General features: G+C 44.3%; 2 protein-coding genes across 4 annotated transcripts; both read right to left on the bottom strand.

The window, feature by feature from the left end:
- Positions 1 to 1,375: 1,375 nt before the first annotated feature.
- LOC115116182 (alpha-taxilin-like) lies at positions 1,376 to 17,327 on the bottom strand. Of its 3 annotated transcripts, XM_065022639.1 has the most exons (10): positions 17,253 to 17,327; positions 15,646 to 15,916; positions 15,393 to 15,484; positions 14,552 to 15,046; positions 13,903 to 14,097; positions 12,632 to 12,751; positions 11,580 to 11,654; positions 3,595 to 3,687; positions 2,158 to 2,253; positions 1,376 to 1,987 (listed from the first exon to the last, which is right to left on the bottom strand). In XM_065022639.1, exons 2-10 carry the CDS (start codon positions 15,899 to 15,901, stop codon positions 1,703 to 1,705), a joined length of 1,707 nt encoding a protein of 568 aa, XP_064878711.1. In that variant the 5' UTR covers positions 15,902 to 15,916; positions 17,253 to 17,327; the 3' UTR covers positions 1,376 to 1,702. The 3 variants fall into 3 exon arrangements, 2 of the variants coding, with proteins under 2 accessions (XP_064878711.1, XP_064878709.1); XM_065022637.1 differs by lacking the exon at positions 17,253 to 17,327 and having other exon boundaries at positions 15,646 to 17,243; XR_010464727.1 differs by lacking the exons at positions 1,376 to 1,987; positions 2,158 to 2,253; positions 17,253 to 17,327 and adding an exon at positions 6,922 to 7,064 and having other exon boundaries at positions 3,612 to 3,687; positions 15,646 to 17,246.
- Positions 17,328 to 17,458: 131 nt separating this feature from the next.
- On the bottom strand, positions 17,459 to 23,467 carry syap1 (synapse associated protein 1). Its single transcript, XM_065022647.1, has 9 exons — positions 23,141 to 23,467; positions 22,846 to 22,964; positions 22,614 to 22,680; positions 19,593 to 19,666; positions 19,308 to 19,447; positions 18,799 to 18,950; positions 18,561 to 18,622; positions 18,274 to 18,427; positions 17,459 to 18,052 (listed from the first exon to the last, which is right to left on the bottom strand). Exons 1-9 carry the CDS (start codon positions 23,346 to 23,348, stop codon positions 17,925 to 17,927), a joined length of 1,104 nt encoding a protein of 367 aa, XP_064878719.1. The 5' UTR covers positions 23,349 to 23,467; the 3' UTR covers positions 17,459 to 17,924.
- Positions 23,468 to 24,006: the final 539 nt, after the last annotated feature.

Below are 24,006 nucleotides of genomic sequence, written 5' to 3' on the forward strand. Positions count from 1 at the left end.
CTGAACAACAACAGCCCTGTGACTGACCACAGGAAAGCTGCTGAACAACAACAGCCCTGTGACTGACCACAGGAAAGCTGCTGAACAACAACAGCCCTGTGACTGACCACAGGAAAGCTGCTGAACAACAACAGCCCTGTGACTGACCACAGGAAAGCTGCTGAACAACAACAGCCCTGTGACTGACCACGAGAAAGCTGCTGAACAACAACAGCCCTGTGACTGACCACGAGAAAGCTGCTGAACAACAGCCCTGTGACTGACCACGAGAAAGCTGCTGAACAACAGCCCTGTGACTGACCACGAGAAAGCTGCTGAACAACAGCCCTGTGACTGACCACGAGAAAGCTGCTGAACAACAGCCCTGTGACTGACCACAGGAAAGCTGCTGAACAACAGCCCTGTGACTGACCACAGGAAAGCTGCTGAACAACAGCCCTGTGACTGACCACAGGAAAGCTGCTGAACAACAACAGCCCTGTGACTGACCACAGGAAAGCTGCTGAACAACAGCCCTGTGACTGACCACAGGAAAGCTGGAAAGCTGCTGAACAACAACAGCCCTGTGACTGACCACAGGAAAGCTGCTGAACAACAACAGCCCTGTGACTGACCACAGGAAAGCTGCTGAACAACAACAGCCCTGTGACTGACCACAGGAAAGCTGCTGAACAACAGCCCTGTGACTGACCACAGGAAAGCTGCTGAACAACAGCCCTGTGACTGACCACAGGAAAGCTGCTGAACAACAGCCCTGTGACTGACCACAGGAAAGCTGCTGAACAACAGCCCTGTGACTGACCACAGGAAAGCTGCTGAACAACAGCCCTGTGACTGACCACAGGAAAGCTGCTGAACAACAGCCCCACAGGAAAGCTGTGACTGACCACAGGAAAGCTGCTGAACAACAGCCCTGTGACTGACCACAGGAAAGCTGCTGAACAACAGCCCTGTGACTGACCACAGGAAAGCTGCTGAACAACAGCCCTGTGACTGACCACAGGAAAGCTGCTGAACAACAGCCCTGTGACTGACCACAGGAAAGCTGCTGAACAACAGCCCTGTGACTGACCACAGGAAAGCTGCTGAACAACAGCCCTGTGACTGACCACAGGAAAGCTGCTGAACAACAGCCCTGTGACTGACCACAGGAAAGCTGCTGAACAACAGCCCTGTGACTGACCACAGGAAAGCTGCTGAACAACAGCCCTGTGACTGACCACAGGAAAGCTGCTGAACAACAGCCCTGTGACTGACCACAGGAAAGCTGCTGAACAACAGCCCTGTGACTGACCACAGGAAAGCTGCTGAACAACAGCCCTGTGACTGACCACAGGAAAGCTGCTGAACAACAGCCCTGTGACTGACCACAGGAAAGCTGCTGAACAACAGCCCTGTGACTGACCACAGGAAAGCTGCTGAACAACAGCCCTGTGACTGACCACAGGAAAGCTGCTGAACAACAGCCCTGTGACTGACCAACAGCATGAAGACAATCATCTAAGAAAATACAAATGTGGTAGAAAAGGGGGGAGCCTCGTGCTCACCACAAAGCCCAGTTTTACAATGTACAGTCAGGGCAAAAAGTATTATATTCATTGTTAATAATGCAGTCATTTTAATCTTAATTATAACTTTAACACACAAAAAAAGATATACTGTATTCAAATATACCCCCCAAAAGGCAGAGGGGGTTAGTGGCTCAGTTGTCAAGTTGCTCTGTGGTGGAGGACTCTAGCTCCAGTTCAGGGGTAGTAAGGGGCTGCGTCTCTTCCCCTCTCCCAGGCGGAGACATCTCATCCTGGGTAGACTCCTGGCTGGGCTGGGGGTCTGGAGGTCCCGTCCCCTCCTCCTCCTCGGTTGTTGACTGTAGGTCTCCCAGTTTGGTGGTGAGGTCGTCCCTCTCCTTCTGCAAAGCCCGGCACAGTTTCTCCAGGCACTCCAGCTTCCCATGCAGACCCTTGTAATGTTTGTCCCGCAGTGTCTTCTGGAGAGGACGAACAGCCAACGACATTCAATATCAGATATTCTACAATTAAGTGACATCATTCATTGAGATACTTTGTGTAATTGTACAGTACAACATATTCTTAAATGTCTGCTGCTATTAGTAAATGATAAAGTAAGATGGCCCTTTGGGAGAGTTTGTCATCTCACCTCCTCAGCCATCTGTAGCAGAGCCTGATTGTTGGTCTCCCACTTCGTTCTCCACAGAGTCGTCTCCTTCTCCAGCTTCTTGATCTTCTTGGTCATCTGGAGAACAGAAAAAAGATCAGAGCTAGAGAGAGGTCTGTCGACAGACCTCAACCCTCCCAGCTAGAGAGAGGTCTGTCGACAGACCTCAACCCTCCCAGCTAGAGAGAGGTCTGTCGACAGACCTCAACCCTCCCAGCTAGAGAGAGGTCTGTCGACAGACCTCAACCCTCCCAGCTAGAGAGAGACTGTCGACAGACCTCAACCCTCCCAGCTAGAGAGAGACTGTCGACAGACCTAAACCCTCCCAGCTAGAGAGAGACTGTCGACAGACCTGAACAACCCCCCAGCTAGAGAGGCCTGTCGACAGACCTCAGGACCCTCCCAGCTAGAGAGAAAAGGTCTGTCACCAGACCTAAACCCTCCCAGCTAGAGTAGAGGTCTAGAGACCTAAACCCTCCCAGCTAGAAAGAGGTCTACTGACCTAAACCCTCCCAGCTAGAGAGAGGTCTAGTGACCTTAAACCCTCCCAGCTAGAGAGAGGTCGTCTCTTCCCCTCTCCCAGGCGGAGACCTCAACCCTCCCAGCTAGAGAGAGGTCTAGAGACCTAAACCCTCCCAGCTAGAGAGAGGTCTAGAGACCTAAACCCTCCCAGCTAGAGAGAGGTCTAGAGACCTAAACCCTCCCAGCTAGAGAGAGGTCTAGAGACCTAAACCCTCCCAGCTAGAGAGAGGTCTACAGACCTAAACCCTCCCAGCTAGAGAGAGGTCGACATACCTAAACCCTCCCAGCTAGAGAGAGGTCGACATACCTAAACCCTCCCAGCTAGAGAGAGGTCGACATACCTAAACCCTCCCAGCTAGAGAGAGGTCTACAGACCTAAACCCTCCCAGCTAGAGAGGTCTACAGACCTAAACCCTCCCAGCTAGAGAGAGGTCTAGAGACCTAAACCCTCCCAGCTAGAGAGAGGTCTAGAGACCTAAACCCTCCCAGCTAGAGAGAGGTCTAGAGACCTAAACCCTCCCAGCTAGAGAGAGGTCTAGAGACCTAAACCCTCCCAGCTAGAGAGAGGTCTACAGACCTCAACCCTCCCAGCTAGAGAGAGGTCCTAAACCCTCCCAGCTAGAGACCTAAACCCTCCCAGCTAGAGAGAGGTCTACAGACCTAAACCCTCCCAGCTAGAGAGAGGTCTACAGACCTAAACCCTCCCAGCTAGAGAGAGGTCTACAGACCTAAACCCTCCCAGCTAGAGAGAGGTCTACAGACCTAAACCCTCCCAGCTAGAGAGAGGTCTACAGACCTAAACCCTCCCAGCTAGAGAGAGGTCTACAGACCTAAACCCTCCCAGCTATATACCAAAGAAACACAAGAGTGTTTCATGTTAAATGTTCAGTTCCAAACCTTCTCCATCTCCTGTCTGAAGGTAGTGAACACCTCGTTGCTTTTCGCCAGAGTGGTCTGAAACTCCTCAAACTTGTCCATGTACAAAGAGAGCTACAAATCACAAAACACATGAACATAGTCACCCTGCAAATATATACACATGAACACACAGTCACCCTCCACATTAAAACACAGTCACCCTCCACATTAAAATACAGTCACCCTCCACATTAAAATACAGTCACCCTCCACATATATACACATTAACATAAAGTCAACCTCATATATATATATAGCTAAAAGAAATAAAGGGAACACTAAAATAACACATCCTAGATCTGAATGAATGAAATATTCTTATTAAATACTTTTTTCTTTACATAGTTGAATGTGCTGACAACAAAATCACACAAATTATCAATGGAAATCAAATTTATCAACCCATGGAGGTCTGGATTTGTAGTCACACTCAAAATTAAAGTGGAAAACCACACTACAGGCTGATCCAACTTTGATATAATGTCCTTAAAACAAGTCAAAATGAGGCTCAGTTGTCCGTGTGGCCTCCACGTGCCTGTATGACCTCCCTACGACTGGGTATACTCCTGATGAGGTGGCGGATGGTCTCCTGAGGGATCTCCTCCCAGACCTGGACTAAAGCATCCGCCAACTCCTGGACAGTCTGTGGTGCAACGTGGCGTTGGTGGATGGAGCGAGACATGATGTCCCAGATGTGCTCAATTGGATTCAGGTCTGGGGAATGGGCGGGCCAGTCCATAGCATCAATGCCTTCCTCTTGCAGGAACTGCTGACACACTCCAGCCACATGAGGTCTAGCATTGTCTTGCATTAGGAGGAACCCAGGGCCAACCGCACCAGCATATGGTCTCACAAGGGGTCTGAGGATCTCATCTCGGTACCTAATGGCAGTCAGGCTACCTCTGGCGAGCACATGGAGGGCTGTGCGGTCCCCTAAAGAAATGCCACCCCACACCATGACTGACCCACCGCCAAACCGGTCATGCTGGAGGACGTTGCAGGCAGAAGAACGTTCTTCACGGCGTCTCCAGACTCTGTCACGTCTGTCACATGTGCTCAGTGTGAACCTGCTTTCATCTGTGAAGAGCACAGGGCGCCAGTGGCGAATTTGCCAATCTTGGTGTTCTCTGGCAAATGCCAAACGTCCTGCACGGTGTTGGGCTGTAAGCACAACTCCCACTTGTGGACGTCGGGCCCTCATACCACCCTCATGGAGTCTGTTTCTGACCGTTTGAGCAGACACATGCACATTTGTGGCCTGCTGGAGGTCATTTTGCAGGGCTCTGGCAGTGCTCCTCCTGCTCCTCCTTGCACAAAGGCGGAGGTAGCGGTCCTACTGCTGGGTTGTTGCCCTCCTACGGCCTCCTCCACGTCTCCTGATGTACTGGCCTGTCTCCAGGTAGCGCCTCCATGCTCAGGACACTACGCTGACAGACACAGCAAACCTTCTTGCCACAGCTCGCATTGATGTTCCATCCTGGATGAGCTGCACTACCTGAGCCACTTGTGTGGGTTGTAGACTCCGTCTCATACTACCACTCTAGAGTGAAAGCACCGCCAGCATTCAAAAGTGACCAAAACATCAGCCAGGAAGCATAGGAACTGAGAAGTGGTCTGTGGTCACCACCTGCAGAACCACTCCTTTATTGGGGGTGTCTTGCTAATTGCCTATAATTTCCACCTGTTGTCTATTCCATTTGCACAACAGCATGTGACATTTATTGTCAATCAGAGTTGCTTCCTAAGTGGACAGTTTGATTTCACAGAAGTGTGATTGACTTGGAGTTACATTGGTGTTGTTTAAGTTCCCTTTATTTTTTTGAGCAGTGTATATACACACAGACATGAACAGTCACCCTCCACATATACAGTCGCCCTCCATATATATATATATATATATATATATACACACACACATAAATATACAGTCACCCTCCATATATATATATATACACACACACACAAATATACAGTCACCCTCCATATATATATATATATATACACACACACAAATATACAGTCACCCTCCATATATATATATATATACACACACATAAATATACAGTCACCCTCCATATATATATATATACACACACATAAATATACAGTCACCCTCCATATATATATATAACACACAAAATATACAGTCACCCTCCATATATATATATATATATACACACATAAATATACAGTCACCCTCCATATATATATATATATACACACACACATAAATATACAGTCACCCTCCATATATATATATACACACACACATAAATATACAGTCACCCTCCATATATATATATATATATACACACACACACATAAATATACAGTCACCCTCCATATATATATATATATACACACACACATAAATATACAGTCACCCTCCATATATATCCTTTGGCCGCCTCTCCTTCCAGTTCTCTGCTGCCAATGACTGGAACAAACTACAAAAATCTCTGAAACTGGAAACACGTATCTCCCTCACTAGCTTTAAGCACCAGCTGTCAGAGCAGCTCACAGATTACTGCACCTGTACATAGCCCATCTATAATTTAGCCCAAACAACTACCTCTTCCCCTACTGTATTTATTGATTTAGCTCCTTTGCACCCCATTATTTCTCTCTACTTTGCACATTCTTCCACTGAAAATCTACCATTCCAGTGTTTTACTTGCTATATTGTATTTACTTCGCCACCGTGGCCTTTTTTTGCCTTTACCTCCCTTATCTCACCTCATTTGCTCACATCGTATATAGACTTATTTATGCTGTATGTTTGTTTTACTCCATGTGTAACTCTGTGTCGAACTGCTTTACTTTATCTTGGCCAGGTCGCAATTGTAAATGAGAACTTGTTCTCAACTTGCCTACCTGGTTAAATAAAGGTGAAATAAAAAAATATATATATATGGAGGGTGAAGGAGTGTATCTATATACACACACACACACACCATCCATTTCCAGTTGAAGTCGGAAGTTTACATACTTAGGTTGGAGTCCTTAAAACTCGTTTTTCAACCACTCCAAAATGTCTTGTTAACAAACTATAGTTTTGGCAAGTCGGTTATGACATCTACTTTGTGCATGACAAGTAATTTTTTCCAACAATTGTTTACAGACAGATTATTTCACTGTATCACAATTCCAGTAGGTCAGAAGTTTACATACACTAAGTTGACTGTGCCTTTAAGCACCTTGGAAAATTCCAGAAAATTATGCCATGGCTTTAGAAGCTTCTGATAGGCTAATTGACCACATTTGAGTCAATTGGAGGAGTACCTGTGGATGTATTTCAAGGCCTACCTTCAAACTCAGTGCCTCTTTGCTTGACATCATGTGAAAATCAAAAGATATCAGCCAAGACCTCAGAAAAGAAATTGTAGACCTCCACAAGTCTGGTTCATCCTTGGGAACAATTTCCAAACGCCTGAAGGTACCACGTTCATCTGTACAAAAAAATAGTACGCAGGTATAAACACCATGGGACCACGCAGCCGTCACACCGCTCAGGAAGGAGACGTGTTCTGTTTCCTATAGATGAACTTACTTTGGTGCCAGAACGACAGCAAAGGACCCTGTGAAGATGCTGGAGGAAACAGGTACAAAAGTATCTATATCCACAGTAAAACGAGTCCTATACCGACAACCTGAAAGGCCGCTCAGCAAGGAAGAAGCCACTGCTCCAAAACCGCCATAAAAAGCCAGACTACAGTTTGCAACTGCACATAGGGACAGAGATCGTACTTTTTGGAGAAATATCCCCTGGTCTGACGAAACAAAAATAGAACTGTTTGGCCATAATGACCATTGTTATGTTTGGAGGAAAAAGGGGATGCTTGCAAGCCGAAGAACACCATCCCAACCGTGAAACACGGGGGTGGCAGCATCATGTTGTGGTGGTGCTTTGCTGCAGGAGGGACTGGTGCACTTCACAAAATAAATGGAATCATGGAGGGAAAATGATGTGGATATATTGAAGCAACATCTCAAGACATCAGTCAGGAAGTTAAAGCTTGGTTGCAAATGGGTCTTCCAAATGGACAATGACCCCAAGCATACTTCCAAAGTTGTGGCAAAATGGCTTAAAGACAACAAAGTCAAGGTATCTGAGTGGCCATCACAATGCCCTGACCTCAATCCCATAGACAATTTGTGGGCAGAACTGAAAAAGCGTGTGTGAGCAAGGAGGCCTACAAACCTGACTCAGTTGCACCAGTTCTGTCAGGAGGAGCGGGCCAAAATTCACCCAACTTATTGTGGGAAGCTTGTGGAAGACTACCCAAAACATTTTCCCCAAGTTAAACAATTTATAGGCAATGCTACCAAATACTAATTTAGTGTATGTAAACTTCCGACTTAACTGTATATACACATACAGTCACCATCCATATACACACACATTAACATAGTCACCATCCATATACAGTGCCTTGCGAAAGTATTCGGCCCCCTTGAAATTTGCGACCTTTTGCCACATTTCAGGCTTCAAACATAAAGATATAAAACTGTATTTTTTTTGTGAAGAATCAACAACAAGTGGGACACAATCATGAAGTGGAACGACATTTATTGGATATTTCAAACTTTTTTAACAGATCAAAAACTGAAAAATTGGGCGTGCAAAATTATTCAGCCCCCTTAAGTTAATACTTTGTAGCGCCACAGCTGTAAGTCGCTTGGGGTATGTCTCTATCAGTTTTGCACATTGAGAGACTGAAATTATTTCCCATTCCTCCTTGCAAAACAGCTCGAGCTCAGTGAGGTTGGATGGAGAGCATTTGTGAACAGCAGTTTTCAGTTCTTTCCACAGATTCTCGATTGGATTCAGGTCTGGACTTTGACTTGGCCATTCTAACACCTGGATATGTTTATTTTTGAACCATTCCATTGTAGATTTTGCTTTATGTTTTGGATCATTGTCTTGTTGGAAGACAAATCTCCGTCCCAGTCTCAGGTCTTTTGCAGACTCCATCAGGTTTTCTTCCAGAATGGCCCTGTATTTGGCTCCATCCATCTTCCCATCAATTTTAACCATCTTCCCTGTCCCTGCTGAAGAAAAGCAGGACCAAGCCATGATGCTGCCACCACCATGTTTGACAGTGGGGATGGTGTGTTCAGGGTGATGAGCTGTGTTGCTTTTACGCCAAACATAACATTTTGCATTGTTGCCAAAAAGTTCAATTTTGGTTTCATCTGACCAGAGCACCTTCTTCCACATGTTTGGTGTGTCTCCCAGGTGGCTTGTGGCAAACTTTAAACGACACTTTTTATGGATATCTTTATGAAATGGCTTTCTTCTTGCCACTCTTCCATAAAGGCCAGATTTGTGCAATATACGACTGATTGTTGTCCTATGGACAGAGTCTCCCACCTCAGCTGTAGATCTCTGCAGTTCATCCAGAGTGATCATGGGCCTCTTGGCTGCATCTCTGATCAGTCTTCTCCTTGTATGAGCTGAAAGTTTAGAGGGACGGCCAGGTCTTGGTAGATTTGCAGTGGTCTGATACTCCTTCCATTTCAATATTATCGCTTGCACAGTGCTCCTTGGGATGTTTAAAGCTTGGGAAATCTTTTTGTATCCAAATCCGGCTTTAAACATCTTCACAACAGTATCTCGGACCTGCCTGGTGTGTTCCTTGTTCTTCATGATGCTCTCTGCGCTTTTAACGGACCTCTGAGACTATCACAGTGCAGGTGCATTTATACGGAGACTTGATTACACACAGGTGGATTGTATTTATCATCATTAGTAATTTAGGTCAACATTGGATCATTCAGAGATCCTCACTGAACTTCTGGAGAGAGTTTGCTGCACTGAAAGTAAAGGGGCTGAATAATTTTGCACGCCCAATTTTTCAGTTTTTGATTTATTAAAAAAGTTTGAAATATCCAATAAATGTCATTCCACTTCATGATTGTGTCCCACTTGTTGTTGATTCTTCACACAAAAAAAATACAGTTTTATATCTTTATGTTTGAAGCCTGAAATGTGGCAAAAGGTCGCAAAGTTCAAGGGGGCCGAATACTTTCGCAAGGCACTGTAAACACATTCACATACAGTGCCCCTCCATATAAACACATTCACACACAGTCCCCCTCCCTATAAACACATTCACATACAGTCCCCCTCCCTATAAACACATTCACATACAGTCCCCCTCCATATAAACACACATTCACATACAGTCCCCCTCCCTATAAACACAGTCCCCCTCCTTATAAACACATTCACATACAGTCCCCCTCCATATAAACACATTCACATTACATTCCCCCTCCATATAAAAACACATTCTAATACAGTCACCCACATCCATATAAACACAGTCCCCCTCCATATAAACAGTCCCCCTCCATATAAACACATTCACATACAGTCCCCCTCCATATAAACACAGTCACATACAGTCCCCCTCCATATAAACACATTCACATACAGTCCCCCTCCATATAAACACAGTCACATACAGTCCCCTCCATATAAACACACATTCACATACAGTCCCCCTCCATATAAACACACATTCACATACAGTCCCCCTCCATATAAACACACATTCACATACAGTCCCCCTCCATATAAACACACATTCACATACAGTCCCCCTCCATATAAACACATTCACATACAGTCCCCCTCCATATAAACACATTCACATACAGTCCCCCTCCATATAAACACATTCACATACAGTCCCCCTCCATATAAACACAGTCACATACAGTCCCCCTCCATATAAACACAGTCACATATAATATAAACACACATTCACATACAGTCCCCTCCATATAAACCATATAAAACACACATTCACATACAGTCCCCCTCCATATAAACACACATTCACATACAGTCCCCCTCCATATAAACACAGTCCCCCTCACATACAGTCCCCCCATATAAACACATATACAGTCCCCTCCATATAAACACAGTCACATACAGTCCCCTCCATATAAACACAGTCCCCCCCTCCATATAAACACAGTCACATACAGTCCCCATATAAAAACACACACATTCCCCTCCATATAAACACAGTCCCCTCCATATAAACACAGTCCCCTCCATCCCCCTCCATAAAACAGTCCCCCTCCATATAAACACAGTCACCCCTCCATATAAACACAGTCCCCCTCCATATAAACCATATAAACACATTCACATACAGTCCCCCCCCTCCATATAAACACATCAGTCCCCTCCAACACAGTCCCCTCCATATAAACACAGTCCCCCATCCATATAAACACAGTCCCCCTCCATATAAACACAGTCCCCCTCCATATAAACACAGTCCCCCCCCTCCATATAAACACAGTCCCCCTCCATATAAACACAGTCCCCCTCCATATAAACACAGTCCCCCCTCCATATAAACACAGTCCCCCTCCATATAAACACAGTCCCCCTCCATATAAACACAGTCCCCTCCATATAAACACAGTCCCCCCCCTCCATATAAACACACATTCACATATATAAAGTCCCCCTCCATATAAACACATTCACATACAGTCCCCCTCCATATAAACACATTCACATACAGTCCCCCTCCATATAAACACATTCACATACAGTCCCCCTCCATATAAACACATTCACATACAGTCCCCCTCCATATAAACACAGTCCCCCTCCATATAAACACAGTCCCCCTCCATATAAACACACATCACATACAGTCCCCCTCCATATAAACACATCCCAGTCCCCCTCCATATAAACAGTCCCCCTCCATATAAACAACACATTCACATACAGTCCCCCTCCATATAAACACAGTCACATACAGTCCCCCCATCCATATAAACACATCACATACACACATTCACATACAGTCCCCCTCCATATAAACACACATTCACATACAGTCCCCCTCCATATAAACACATTCACATACAGTCCCCCTCCATATAAACTGACTGCCAGAACAGGGAAGGAAAAGGCAGCTAGTTACCTGCTGTTTGAGCTGCGTCTCCTGTTCCTTCAACAGCTCACATTCATGTCTCCACTCTGTGGCGTCTTTCAGGAGCTGAACAGGAGACGGGAAATGGTCACAACTTCTGACAGACAGACAACCGATACAATCAATGAGTCAATGCAAACAGACAACCGATACAATCAATGAGTCAATGCAAACAGACAACCGATACAATCAATGAGTCAATGCAAACAGACAACCGATACAATCAATGAGTCAATGCAAACAGACAACCGATACAATCAATGAGTCAATGCAAACAGACAACCGATACAATCAATGAGTCAATGCAAACAGACAACCGATACAATCAATGAGTCAATGCAAACAGACAACCGATACAATCAATGAGTCAATGCAAACAGACAACCGATACAATCAATGAGTCAATGCAAACAGACAACCAATACAATCAATGAGTCAATGCAAACAGACAACCGATACAATCAATGAGTCAATGCAAACAGACAACCGATACAATCAATGAGTCAATGCAAACAGACAACGTTCACTCACTTCCAGTTATTAGAGAGAAACACAAAGTGTCCTGGGTTGTGTTCATTAGGCACCTGGACCTCATTTGAAGTTGCAATTGAGAAATGTTTTCAGTTGTGTGCCCCATGGAACACAACCCTCCAGTTATTTGTAGCTAGCTAGAGCATCACCATAACAACCCAGTGGGACTCACAAAGTCATCACCATAACAACCCAGTGGGACTCACAAAGTCATCACCATAACAACCCAGTGGGACTCACAAAGTCATCACCATAACAACCCAGTGGGACTCACAAAGTCATCACCATAACAACCCAGTGGTACTCACAAAGTCATCACCATAACAACCCAGTGGGACTCACAAAGTCATCACCATAACAACCCAGTGGGACTCACAAAGTCATCACCATAACAACCCAGTGGTACTCACAAAGTCATCACCATAACAACCCAGTGGGACTCACAAAGTCATCACCATAACAACCCAGTGGGACTCACAAAGTCATCACCATAACAACCCAGTGGTACTCACAAAGTCTCTCTCTCTCTGCTGCTTCCCCTCCAACTCTCTCATCAGCTCAGCTGTCCTCTGGAGCTTGGCATCCACCAACTGCTGCTGCTTCTCCTTGTGCTTGAACACCTTGTCAATGTGCTGGGGACAGACAGACAGGACACCTTGTCAATGTGCTGGGACAGACAGACAGGACACCTTGTCAATGTGCTGGGAACGGACAGACAGACAGACAGACAGAACACCTTGTCAATGTGCTGGGACAGACAGACAGGACACCTTGTCAATGTGCTGGGAACAGACAGACAGACAGACAGACAGAACACCTTGTCAATGTGCTGGGACAGACAGACAGGACACCTTGTCAATGTGCTGGGAACAGACAGACAGACAGACAGACAGAACACCTTGTCAATGTGCTGGGAACAGACAGACAGACAGAACACCTTGTCAATGTGCTGGGACAGACAGACAGGACACCTTGTCAATGTGCTGGGAACGGACAGACAGACAGGACACCGTGTCAATGTGCTGGGAACGGACAGACAGACAGGACACCGTGTCAATGTGCTGGGAACGGACAGACAGACAGAACACCGTGTCAATGTGCTGGGAACGGACAGACAGACAGGACACCGTGTCTATGTGCTGGGAACGGACAGACAGACAGAACACCTTGTCAGGGGTGGCAGGTAGCCTAGTGGTTAGAGCATTGGACTAGTAACCGGAAGGTTGCAAGTTCAAACCCCCGAGCTGACAAGATACAAATCTGTCGTTCTGCCCCTGAACAGGCAGTTAACCCACTGTTCCTAGGCAGTCATTGAAAATAAGAATTTGTTCTTAACTGACTTGCCTATTTAAATAAAGGTGAAAAAATAAAATAAAAATGTGCTGGGAACAGACAGACAGGACACCTTGTCAATGTGCTGGGGACAGACAGAAAGGACACCTTGTCAATGTGCTGGGGACAGACAGGACAGACAGGACAGACCAGAGATAAAGCTAGATGGAACTTCATGCTTCAGATTTCCAGAGGCTCTTAAATGCATTTAACATGTTGAAAAATACACCTAGTAAAAAAGACCCATCGGGGGCAATTCCAAACTAAATCCCAGTAAAAGTGTTGAAACACGCAGTAATCGTGTCATCAAAGCACCAATCAGACTGCTCCTACATGTTGTAGGTCGGCCATAGGCACCTGACTAAAGAGACAGAAGGGGTAGAGAGAGAGAACGATGGGAGGAATAGAGAGAATGTGTGCATGTGAGTAGAAAGAGGTCTCGTCCTCCTACCTCCTCCCTGAGCTCGTACTGTTTGATGAGCCTGTTGAGTTTCTGGGCCAGCTCCATGTTCTCCTGGCGCAGCTTGGAGTTGTGAGAGTTGTGCTGTTCCATCTGTACCTCGATCTGGTTCAGCGTCACCTGGAAGTGAAGGGTGGCCTCCTTCCGACGCTCCTCATACTCTCTGGACCGTTGCGTGTTGTCATCCTGACATGGGATATGGCAAAACGGTCCATTTGCAAAAAACAATGGTAACAGGGATGGGGGGTCAATTCTGTTTTCGATTCATGAATTCTATTGAAATTTAATTCATTCATAAAAAATATTTTCTGTGAAGAGTTTTCACTTCCGGAATTGACTGAATTTAAACCTAAATCGAACCCAACCCTGAATACTCCCTGTATGAAGCTCCATTCTTGTGGATTCAATTTAATTCCTCGTGTTAGTTACTATTTTATTTTTGCTACTCTGCATCGTTGGGAAAGGTCCGTAAGCCAGCATTTCACTGTAAAGTCCAGTTGTATTCAGAGCATGTGATGAATACAATGTGATTTGATACAAGCATAGAGATCCTATGATTCTATATGTAGTTCAATGAGTACACAGGCTTACAGTAGCCACTAACTGACTTGCTGTGTGACAGACTCTCCTCACTACCTACCTTGAGGGTCTTATTGTGTCTCTGCAGTTCCCTACAGAGGCTCTCCAGCTTGCTGTGTGACAGACTCTCCTCACTACCTACCTTGAGGGTCTTATTGTGTCTCTGCAGTTCCCTACAGAGGCTCTCCAGCTTGCTGTGTGACAGACTCTCCTCACTACCTACCTTGAGGGTCTTATTGTGTCTCTGCAGTTCCCTACAGAGGCTCTCCAGCTTGCTGTGTGACAGACTCTCCTCACTACCTACCTTGAGGGTCTTATTGTGTCTCTGCAGTTCCCTACAGAGGCTCTCCAGCTTGCTGTGTGACAGACTCTCCTCACTACCTACCTTGAGGGTCTTATTGTGTCTCTGCAGTTCCCTACAGAGGCTCTCCAGCTTGCTGCGTGACAGGATGGCCTTGCTGTGTTCACTCTGCAGGTGGATCTTCTCTTTGACCATCTGGGACTGCTTCTTCTGCAGCACCTTCACCTGCTTCTGTATACTGCGGCTCTCCTCCAGCTGTCAATCAATCAATCAATCAAAGCTGTCACAGGACACAAAGGCGTAGTGATACTCAAAACACCATTTGAACAGAGATTCAAATGAGACCTGGTTAGTGTTCATTAGGCATGAAATGGAAGAAAACTAACTGAATTGGTGTAATTAAAAATTCTCGTTTTGCTTTTGGTTGCAAAATAGTTTTGCCAGGGTGTGTACTAATAAATACAATCCGGGGTATACAAACTCAAAACACAAATAGAGATGAACATGTTTAGCTGATCAACTAGCAGTGGCCCACTGCAATTTATTAGATGAAAATAATCCCTTAAAGCAGCATAGACATGTGGAGGCTTCCAGCTCTTACCGAATCAGCATACTTCTTGCACAAAGCGGCCAGCTTCTCCTCTGGGGAGGCTAGTGTGGTCAGGGCTTGCATCAGTAAGAGAACCTCTTTTCCTGTTACAAAACAACAAGTGAAGAGATCAGCCACTTGTCATGGTTGAAGAGGAAGGGACATCCTCAATAACTTGGCTAAAATCACCATGACAGCATGCAGTGGTTTCCATATATTACCTCACACGCGTTAGACAGGCAACGACAGTCTCGTGTTAACCTACCCAATCCCTTTTGGTCCTTGATCTTGCCACCACCACCGCCTGGGTCCAGCTCAGCATTGTTGGGGTCCAGGGTGCAGTCCTCTCTCCCTGGAGTCTCCCCTCTCACCTCCTCACTGCAGCAGCTACTGACCAGCTCAAACATCCCCAGGTGCTCCTGGCTACCTGGGCTGTCCAGCTCTGGAGGGGAGCTGCTGCCAGATCCCCCCACTAGCCCCCGAGTCGCCACCTCCATTCCACAGAACCCTGCGGCCTCCATGATATTGGTCCCAAACTGGCAAAGAGGAAAAGTTAACTCAGTGAAATATAGGTGGTCGTATCCACCTGACCATGTGAGCATTGATTCAATTCGTTAACAGAACCGATTCATACTTGATCATTCACTGATCTTGTCAGTGGTGTGTAACTTATTTCAATAGCATCAACAACACTTGTAAACATTGACAGTAATGAGACAGCAAGTTAGCAACCACATGCTGTCCTCTGTTTTACGTCTCTGGTCCGGACTCTAGCAAGGCACCAACTCTAGCAGGGCAAGACAGGTCCCCACCTTTAACTCTGATCTGACCAAGGGTCACTAAGTTCAGATCATTCTAATAACTAGGGTAGCATTGGCAGTAGTGGTAACTATAGTTATTCATATATTAATGAAACACTGGACCACAGTTCCCTCAACAATCAAGAAGGGATAGAATCCTTTAAGAAGATAGTTGAGGATTACCACGTGCTAGACCTAACAGCACCAACAGAAGGACTCGCCATATAAATCAGCACAAGAACCCCTCAATTCCCTTGATTTAGTTAACTGCCTAGATAACCCGGACACCGAAGATAAAATCATTATCCGACTGAACACAAGTGAAGGATGTAGCCTAAACACCGCTGTTGCAGTGACACCCAAACAAGTAAACACCCAAACAAGTAAACTTGCCACACAGTAGTGGCAATAAAACGAGCTACCTAACGTTGGCTAGTTTTGATATATTATTAGCAGGCACTAGCTAGCCAATTCGGGTTAGCTAATAACCTCCAAACAATTTCAAGTGACTTTACCTACCCAGCTAATAGCTATACTGATAGGAAAACATTGCGCCATGTATCGGCTACGCTAAAGCTAATGGATGTAGCTAGCGAGCCACATATCTAAATAATCTAGTTAGCATAGCTATAACGTCAGTCACAGTAACCTTTGGTATGCTAGGCTAGCTAGCGTTGACACGAGCTAGCTGTAGGTTAGCTTGTTAGCTGAGTAACAAATCAAACGTTGACATTCAACTCAAAATAAATTGTGGACTAAAGTGTTTCTATCAAGTATTGATTGATGTATGGATTATTGAACGTAAGTATAGAAAGAAAATACCACCAAGCAATAATTCGCAAACTGTTTGGGTTTGGCAGGTGCGTGAGTCCACACTGTGCCAACTTATGCTAAGCTAACAACCTGTCACTGGCAAACTATGCTATGGACTTCCTTAGTAAATAAAGCATGTTTTAACACTTCGCGGTCTCTTTTGTTTGACTGTAACACGTTACAATCATTTAGAAATACAGACATCATTTGTGTAGGGTCAGTGAAACACAGAAAAGGGCGTAAAAGTACCACACTGTACCTGTATGTTTTTACTGTTTAAATCGACTCTGTCTCTGGCATCGGAGTGTGTCGCTATGATGTGACGCAATATATAATGACGAGGCGGGGCTGCTTGACCCTATTGTCATGTTGCATAAACAACACCAAAACAAAACCCTTCCCTATACAGCCCTTCATATATAACAATATGTCTGTAATTTTCATTAAGGAAAGACATTTAGACAATTGGAAAGAAGTATATTTATTAGGGAAAAACTGAAAGCAGGATTTGAGTAGCACAGAAACAAGTATTATTTGGAAAGATGTACACATCCCAACTGCAAAAGAATTCCAGAAAAAGAAAAGAGCAGAATAGAGAAAAAATAACAATATGCAATATGTCAGTTGCCTCCTCGGCCATAAACGTTCACAGCTAAAATGACAGCCAGCCACTAAACTGTACAGACAGAAAATGTATATTATACAGTATTTCAACACCTGACCATCACCAGATCAGAATACACCCCATAGATGTTCCCATTCTAGAGTATGCTGAAACAAACAGTTAATGGTTTGTATGCAGCGGTTCCCTTCATTTCTATACCATTCTATTTCTATGGTCTAGACTAGACAAGGTCATGGTTACTGATCCTTCGTGGTGCTCTCTCTCATATCAGAGATACTAGACTGAAGCAAGACGGGTCGGTCACCTCTACTCGTCCGACTGAAGCATCTTCTCGATCTCTTTATCCCAGTTGTCATCTTTGTTGTCTGCCTCCGTCACCACCTCATACTCCTGTAACTCTGCCTGGAGTTCCTTCTCCCAGTCCGCTGTCTCCTCTGAACAAATAACAGCATTATGAGATGAATGCTACAGACTGAAGAGAAAACAACTAAACATGCCATTCACTCTCCTCTAATTCAACATCCAGCTCTACCACCTGAGCCATTATATTAAATCCAAGCCCTTTCCAGGTTCCAGTGAAATCAACCAATAGAACTCTGGAGTTCTTGCTGGTTGTTTGTTACTCTAGATATGATCTAATAGTTCTAGTTCTGACCCTCTGGAGTTGCAGCGTCCTCCTTCTTGTCCAGCACCAGCTGTTCCATCTCTTTCCTCAGGTCTTCATGGTCGATGTTACAGGAGTCAAAGGCATCGCTCACAAACTCAGAGACCCCAGGGCTGGTGGAGATCTCATTCTCCTCTTCCTCCTGCTATTTAACAACATTAAAAAGAGAATCCAGACCATTTCATACATTTGACTTGATATTTACACAGTATTTCAGTGGTCTATAGAATTATTCAAAGGGGCTGACTTTTCTTCAGAAAAACAAAACATTGACTCACCTCTCCACTCTTGGGAATGTCACTAATGGATACTGGAGGTGTTTTTGGTCTGATGGTATTTTCTGCATGACAACAAACAACAATAACATGAAACAGAGGTTAGGCTATAAACTGTTGCTTGACAGTAGTTCACCAATTGCTCTGCTTTGCACATAACACCAATGCAGTGTTTTTAGTTAGGGAAGTGTCAGGATCACACAAACTGAATTCCGACCAACCATAGAACAGAATAGAGTACCTGTGAGGATGACACCCTCCGGGCTGATGGTCTTCTGCTCCTCTCTGTGGTCTACAGCCTGCTGCTGTGCTGCCAGGGCCGTGAGCTGGGCCGACTGCTTTATCAGGGACACACGGTAGAAGTAGTTCCTCCAGAACACATCCTCCTTCACTCTAAACATACAGAGCATTGAATATGTAAGTAACAGACACATATACTGAAGGGTTAATCGATAACTTGATATGGATGGAAACACGTGTACAGTTCTTCCAATTTCAAAGGCTGGTCCAAGCTTTGTGAACCAGCCTGATTGAGCGATAGCTCACCATTCTTTTTCAATTGAATGCAGCAATCTGGCTGGTTCTAATAGGCTTATCAATGGACAGGATTGGCATCATCCAACATTAGCCAACAGGCCAACTTTATGCCTGCAATCTCTATCTGTAAATAATTCTGAGTTGAATCGAGGCATGTTTGAAGTGCAATAATGGATTTGTAATGCATTAGATTTGTAATGGTTGTCTGCTGACTGTTTGGGGACCAGGTCGAAGCGCATCCTGTTCAGTAGCTCATCTTCCTGCAGCATCACCATGGCGATAGGATACATCTGCTCAGAGTCGAACTGGAACTGAACTCCAGCTGGTGGGTCTCTCAGGAAGTTCCTCCTGTCCTGGAATAACAGATCAATAAAGTTGTGATGAAAAGGTACAATCAACACAATGCACTCTGACAGTGATGAGATCCAATTGGATGGAATCAAATCACAAACTCTTAAGTGAACAATGTGGACAGACAATGTTAGAAATGCTACTAACAGCGGACAAAGCCAGGATCTGTTGCTGCATGGTCTCCTCCTCACTGTAGCCAACCCATGGTGGTACAGCTGTGTCTGGAGGGGAACAAGAAGAAACCATTTTAGTTCCACCATGTATGTATGTATGTATGTATGTATATATATATGTATGTATAACTATGATCATGTTTACTGGTATATCATCTCAAGATAGTCTGGTTGCCAGTCTGTTTAGCTAACATTCTACTCTGTGTCATTTATCAGCAGTATCCCTGCACATTGATATGGTGCTGGTACTGGCCTGTAGAGTACATTCTCCTGTGGGTTTTATTTATTGTGTTACCTGACCTGACTTCGCATCGGTTCTGTTCTCTTTGTTTTTTTTAAGAATCTATTCTGAATTTGACACTTTTCTATTTCTTTACCTTGATATTGAATACGGCATTGTTGAGAAAGAGCTTGAAAGTGAGCATTTCACTTGACTGTTTACACCTGTTGTGTCCTGTCATTATATAACTAGTTAACTAAAACAAATCATGAAAAAACAATTTCGTAAACTGAAATAAAATAATTAGCAAACCCGTTTGAAAAACTAAAACTATACTGGAATTATACTTTAAATGGCTGTAGCCATACTGAGTGTTAAGGCTAAAGCAAATTACTGTAGACGAAAGTCGAGGAGTGAAGTCCGACACTAAATGTGGTTTTCCAACAAGGCATGTAGGCGCAAGTCGGACAATCCCCCACGCCAAATAAAAACGTGGTTCACATTTAAAATATATATATATATTTATTTTCTTCACATTTTCAAACAGTCCATTTTCCAACGGGGCTATACATTTTGATGAGTTTTTTTTCTCTCTCCTAAGTAGCCTCGTTTCACTGCCAAAAATAAAATTAAACAACAAGTTCAGCAAAAAAATGTTTTTTTTTAAACCTTTATTTAACCAGGCAAGTCAGTTAAGAACAAATTCTTATTTTCAATGACGGCCTAGGAACAGTGGGTTAACTGCCTGTTCAGGGGAAGAACGACAGATTTGTACCTTGTCAGCTCAGGGGTTTGAACTTGCAACCTCCCGGTTACTAGTCCAACGCTCTAACCACTAGGCTACCCTGCCGCCTCTACACTCTAACCACTAGGCTACCCTGCCGCCTCTACACTCTAACCACTAGGCTACCCTGCACTAGGCTACCCTGCCGCCTCTACACTCTAACCACTAGGCTACCCTGCCGCCTCTACACTCTAACCACTAGGCTACCCTGCCGCCTCTACACTCTAACCACTAGGCTACCCTGCCGCCTCTACACTCTAACCACTAGGCTACCCTGCCGCCCCTAACCACTAAAAACCCTTTACACTCTAACCACTAGGCTAAACCACTGATCTAGGCTACCCTGCCGCCTCATCTCGCTAGGCTACCCTTCCCCCTATAAAACAAAACCACTTAAACACTCGCTGAGTCTTCCTTTAAACCTAGCCTACTGGCTACTGTCTGTCCCCCCCTATACAGTGGCTACTGTCTGTCCCTAACACTAAAACAAAACACTATACATATACACACACAGGCTACTAGCCTCCCACATCCCCCAAAACAAAACCACTATACATATACACACACAGGCTACTAGCCTCCCATGCATAGGCTACTGTCTGTCCCTAACACTAAAACCACTATACATATACACACACAGGCTACTAGCCTCCCATGCATAGGCTACTGTCTGTCCCACTAAAACACTAAAACAAAACACACTATACATATAACACAAAACACTAGGCTACTAGCCTCCCATGCATAGGCTACTGTCTGTCCCTAACACTAAAACAAAACCACTATACATATACACACACAGGCTACTAGCCTCCCATGCATAGGCTACTGTCTGTCCCTAACACTAAAACAAAACAACTATACATATACACACACAGGCTACTAGCCTCCCATGCATAGGCTACTGTCTGTCCCTAACACTAAAACAAAACAACTATACATATACACACACAGGCTACTAGCCTCCCATGCATAGGCTACTGTCTGTCCCTAACACTAAAACAAAACAACTATACATATACACACACAGGCTACTAGCCTCCCATGCATAGGCTACTGTCTGTCCCTAACACTAAAACAAAACAACTATACATATACACACACAGGCTACTAGCCTCCCATGCATAGGCTACTGTCTGTCCCTAACACCCAAAACTAACACTAAAAACAAAAACCACTATACATATACACACACAGGCTACTAGCCTCCCATGCATAGGCATCTGTCCCCAGGCTACACTAAAACAAAACACTCTGTCCCTACTGTCTGTCCCTAACACTAAAACAAAACCACTATACATATACACACACAGGCTACTAGCCTCCCATGCATAGGCTACTGTCTGTCCCTAACACTAAAACAAAACCACTATACATATACACACACAGGCTACTAGCCTCCCATGCATAGGCTACTGTCTGTCCCTAACACTAAAACAAAACCACTATACATATACACACACAGGCTACTAGCCTCCCATGCATAGGCTACTGTCTGTCCCTAACACTAAAACAAAACAACTATACATATACACACACAGGCTACTAGCCTCCCATGCATAGGCTACTGTCTGTCCCTAACACTAAAACAAAACCACTATACATATACACACACAGGCTACTAGCCTCCCATGCATAGGCTACTGTCTGTCCCCAACACTAAAACAAATATACATATACACACACAGGCTACTAGCCTCCCATGCATAGGCTACTGTCTGTCCCTAACACTAAAACAAAATCATATGAAGACGAAAATATTCATATTTTCATAAAACATTAACCAAATAAAAACGAATCAAGTGGATCTGAAAACTAAATAAATAAACCGAATGTCAAATAAAAATCTGAAAATGAATAGAAACTAATATAAAAACACTAAATAATAACCTTGCTGTGCACATGACAAATGTTGCTTTGAGGACACCAAGTACAAGGAGTGGAAGGTAAGCTAATCTCAAGTGGGTATGATGTTATGTCTCCACACTGACCTGATTTCTTAGCTTTCTTTTCTTGGACAAATTTGTCCTGTTCTTTTTTGAAATCCCCCAAAATAGTCTGGAAAACAGAAACACAGACATGTGATGTTACAAGACAGAAACCTCAAAGCTTCAAGAAATCAGCGGTTTTGCGCACCAGAGGGGTGTTATATAGCAACCGATGCTAACACTAAAACACCCTCCTTGTCAAACACGATTCAGGAAAGTTTAGTATGCCATGCACCTTGTCAAAAATTCCATCTATGTTCCCTTCTTCCACGCTCTTCTTGATGGTGTGTGCGGTCTCTGCCACAGAGTTGGAGATCTTCTTGGTAGCATTGCTGGCAAAGTTGAATATTAAGCCTGTATATGTAACAAGAATATAAAAACTGGATCAATTCTCAGCTTCAGATGGCATTGTCATTCAAGTTTTGGCAGGCAAACAATGTATTGTTGTCTCTTAGGCCTACATAATCATTATTAGTCTGTTAATCACTTTTCACATGAATATAAATGAAACCATCTATAATCTTCCTTACCACCGAATCCTTTAGCTTGCTGAGAGATGAGTTGGACGGTGTCTCCGTCCTCCTGCCCCAGTTCTTCTGTTGCTGGAGGTTCGTGTTGTTTGTTTACTTCATTTTGGTCTTGAACAATTTTCTCCTCCACAGCAACGTCAGCCACTTCGCTCTCCTCTGTCGTCGAGGTGTTCTCTATACCCAGCCACGTTCCCCACCCTTTGAACATTTTCGCCGATGTCTTTCGCTTGTAGCTATGATAGAAAATCGATTGTAAACTAAGTGCTTAGAATTTTACCTTCATGGTTCTGTGTTTACGTCACCAGGAAACGGTGCGATTCTTGTTCTTGTTTTTCTTCATAATAAATACAAAGCGAGCGCATTACTGCCGCCTACTGTTACATCTGGGAAATGTTAGCATCTATATAGTTTTGTAACAGTATCGCTATCAGATCAAATGTGGGATTCGAACAACAGTGTGTTATTTTAAGAATGAAAAAAATTGATAAACTCCAAGCTGTCCCACTGTATTTTTTGTATTTTATTCACTTACTTCTCATTCCACACCAACAGGTGACAGTGATGTCCCTTTTCATTGGTTAGTTAGACAGTGATACGAAACAAATGAGGAAGTAATGGTGCTTTCAACAAAACTGGGAACTCGGAAAAAACGATGTCAAATCATGAAGTTAATGATCTTCAGGCCGGGGCTTGTTTTTTTCTCGAGTTTGCGGTTGTCTTGAACCAGAGATATTAGAGTACGTAATATCATGATTCCAAAGCTATATAATATTACATAGAACAAGTTAATTATCTCACATATTGGAAAATAGTAGCATGTTGTACCTCTTTTTGACGAAATTAATGCTAATGTTTGGGTTTTGCGC

The sequence above is a fragment of the Oncorhynchus nerka genome, linkage group LG2 (assembly GCF_034236695.1).
Source record: "Oncorhynchus nerka isolate Pitt River linkage group LG2, Oner_Uvic_2.0, whole genome shotgun sequence".
NCBI classification, from domain to species: Eukaryota; Metazoa; Chordata; class Actinopteri; order Salmoniformes; family Salmonidae; genus Oncorhynchus; species Oncorhynchus nerka.

Excerpts from the sequence above, each read along its gene's own strand:
- LOC115116182 (XM_065022637.1), bottom strand. The coding sequence starts at position 15,982 with ATGCTCACATGGTCAGGTGGATACGACCACCTATATTTCACTGAGTTA. Across the intron at positions 12,752-13,902 it reads AGTACGAGCTCAGGGAGGAG|CACATTGACAAGGTGTTCAA; the intron begins GTAGGAGGACGA and ends GTCTGTCCCCAG. Across the intron at positions 2,254-3,594 it reads TCAGACAGGAGATGGAGAAG|ATGACCAAGAAGATCAAGAA; the intron begins GTTTGGAACTGA and ends TCTGTTCTCCAG.
- syap1 (XM_065022647.1), bottom strand. The coding sequence starts at position 23,348 with ATGTTCAAAGGGTGGGGAACGTGGCTGGGTATAGAGAACACCTCGACG. Across the intron at positions 22,681-22,845 it reads TAGATGGAATTTTTGACAAG|ACTATTTTGGGGGATTTCAA; the intron begins GTGCATGGCATA and ends TCTGTTTTCCAG. Across the intron at positions 18,951-19,307 it reads TTCGACCTGGTCCCCAAACA|AGTGAAGGAGGATGTGTTCT; the intron begins GTCAGCAGACAA and ends CTGTATGTTTAG.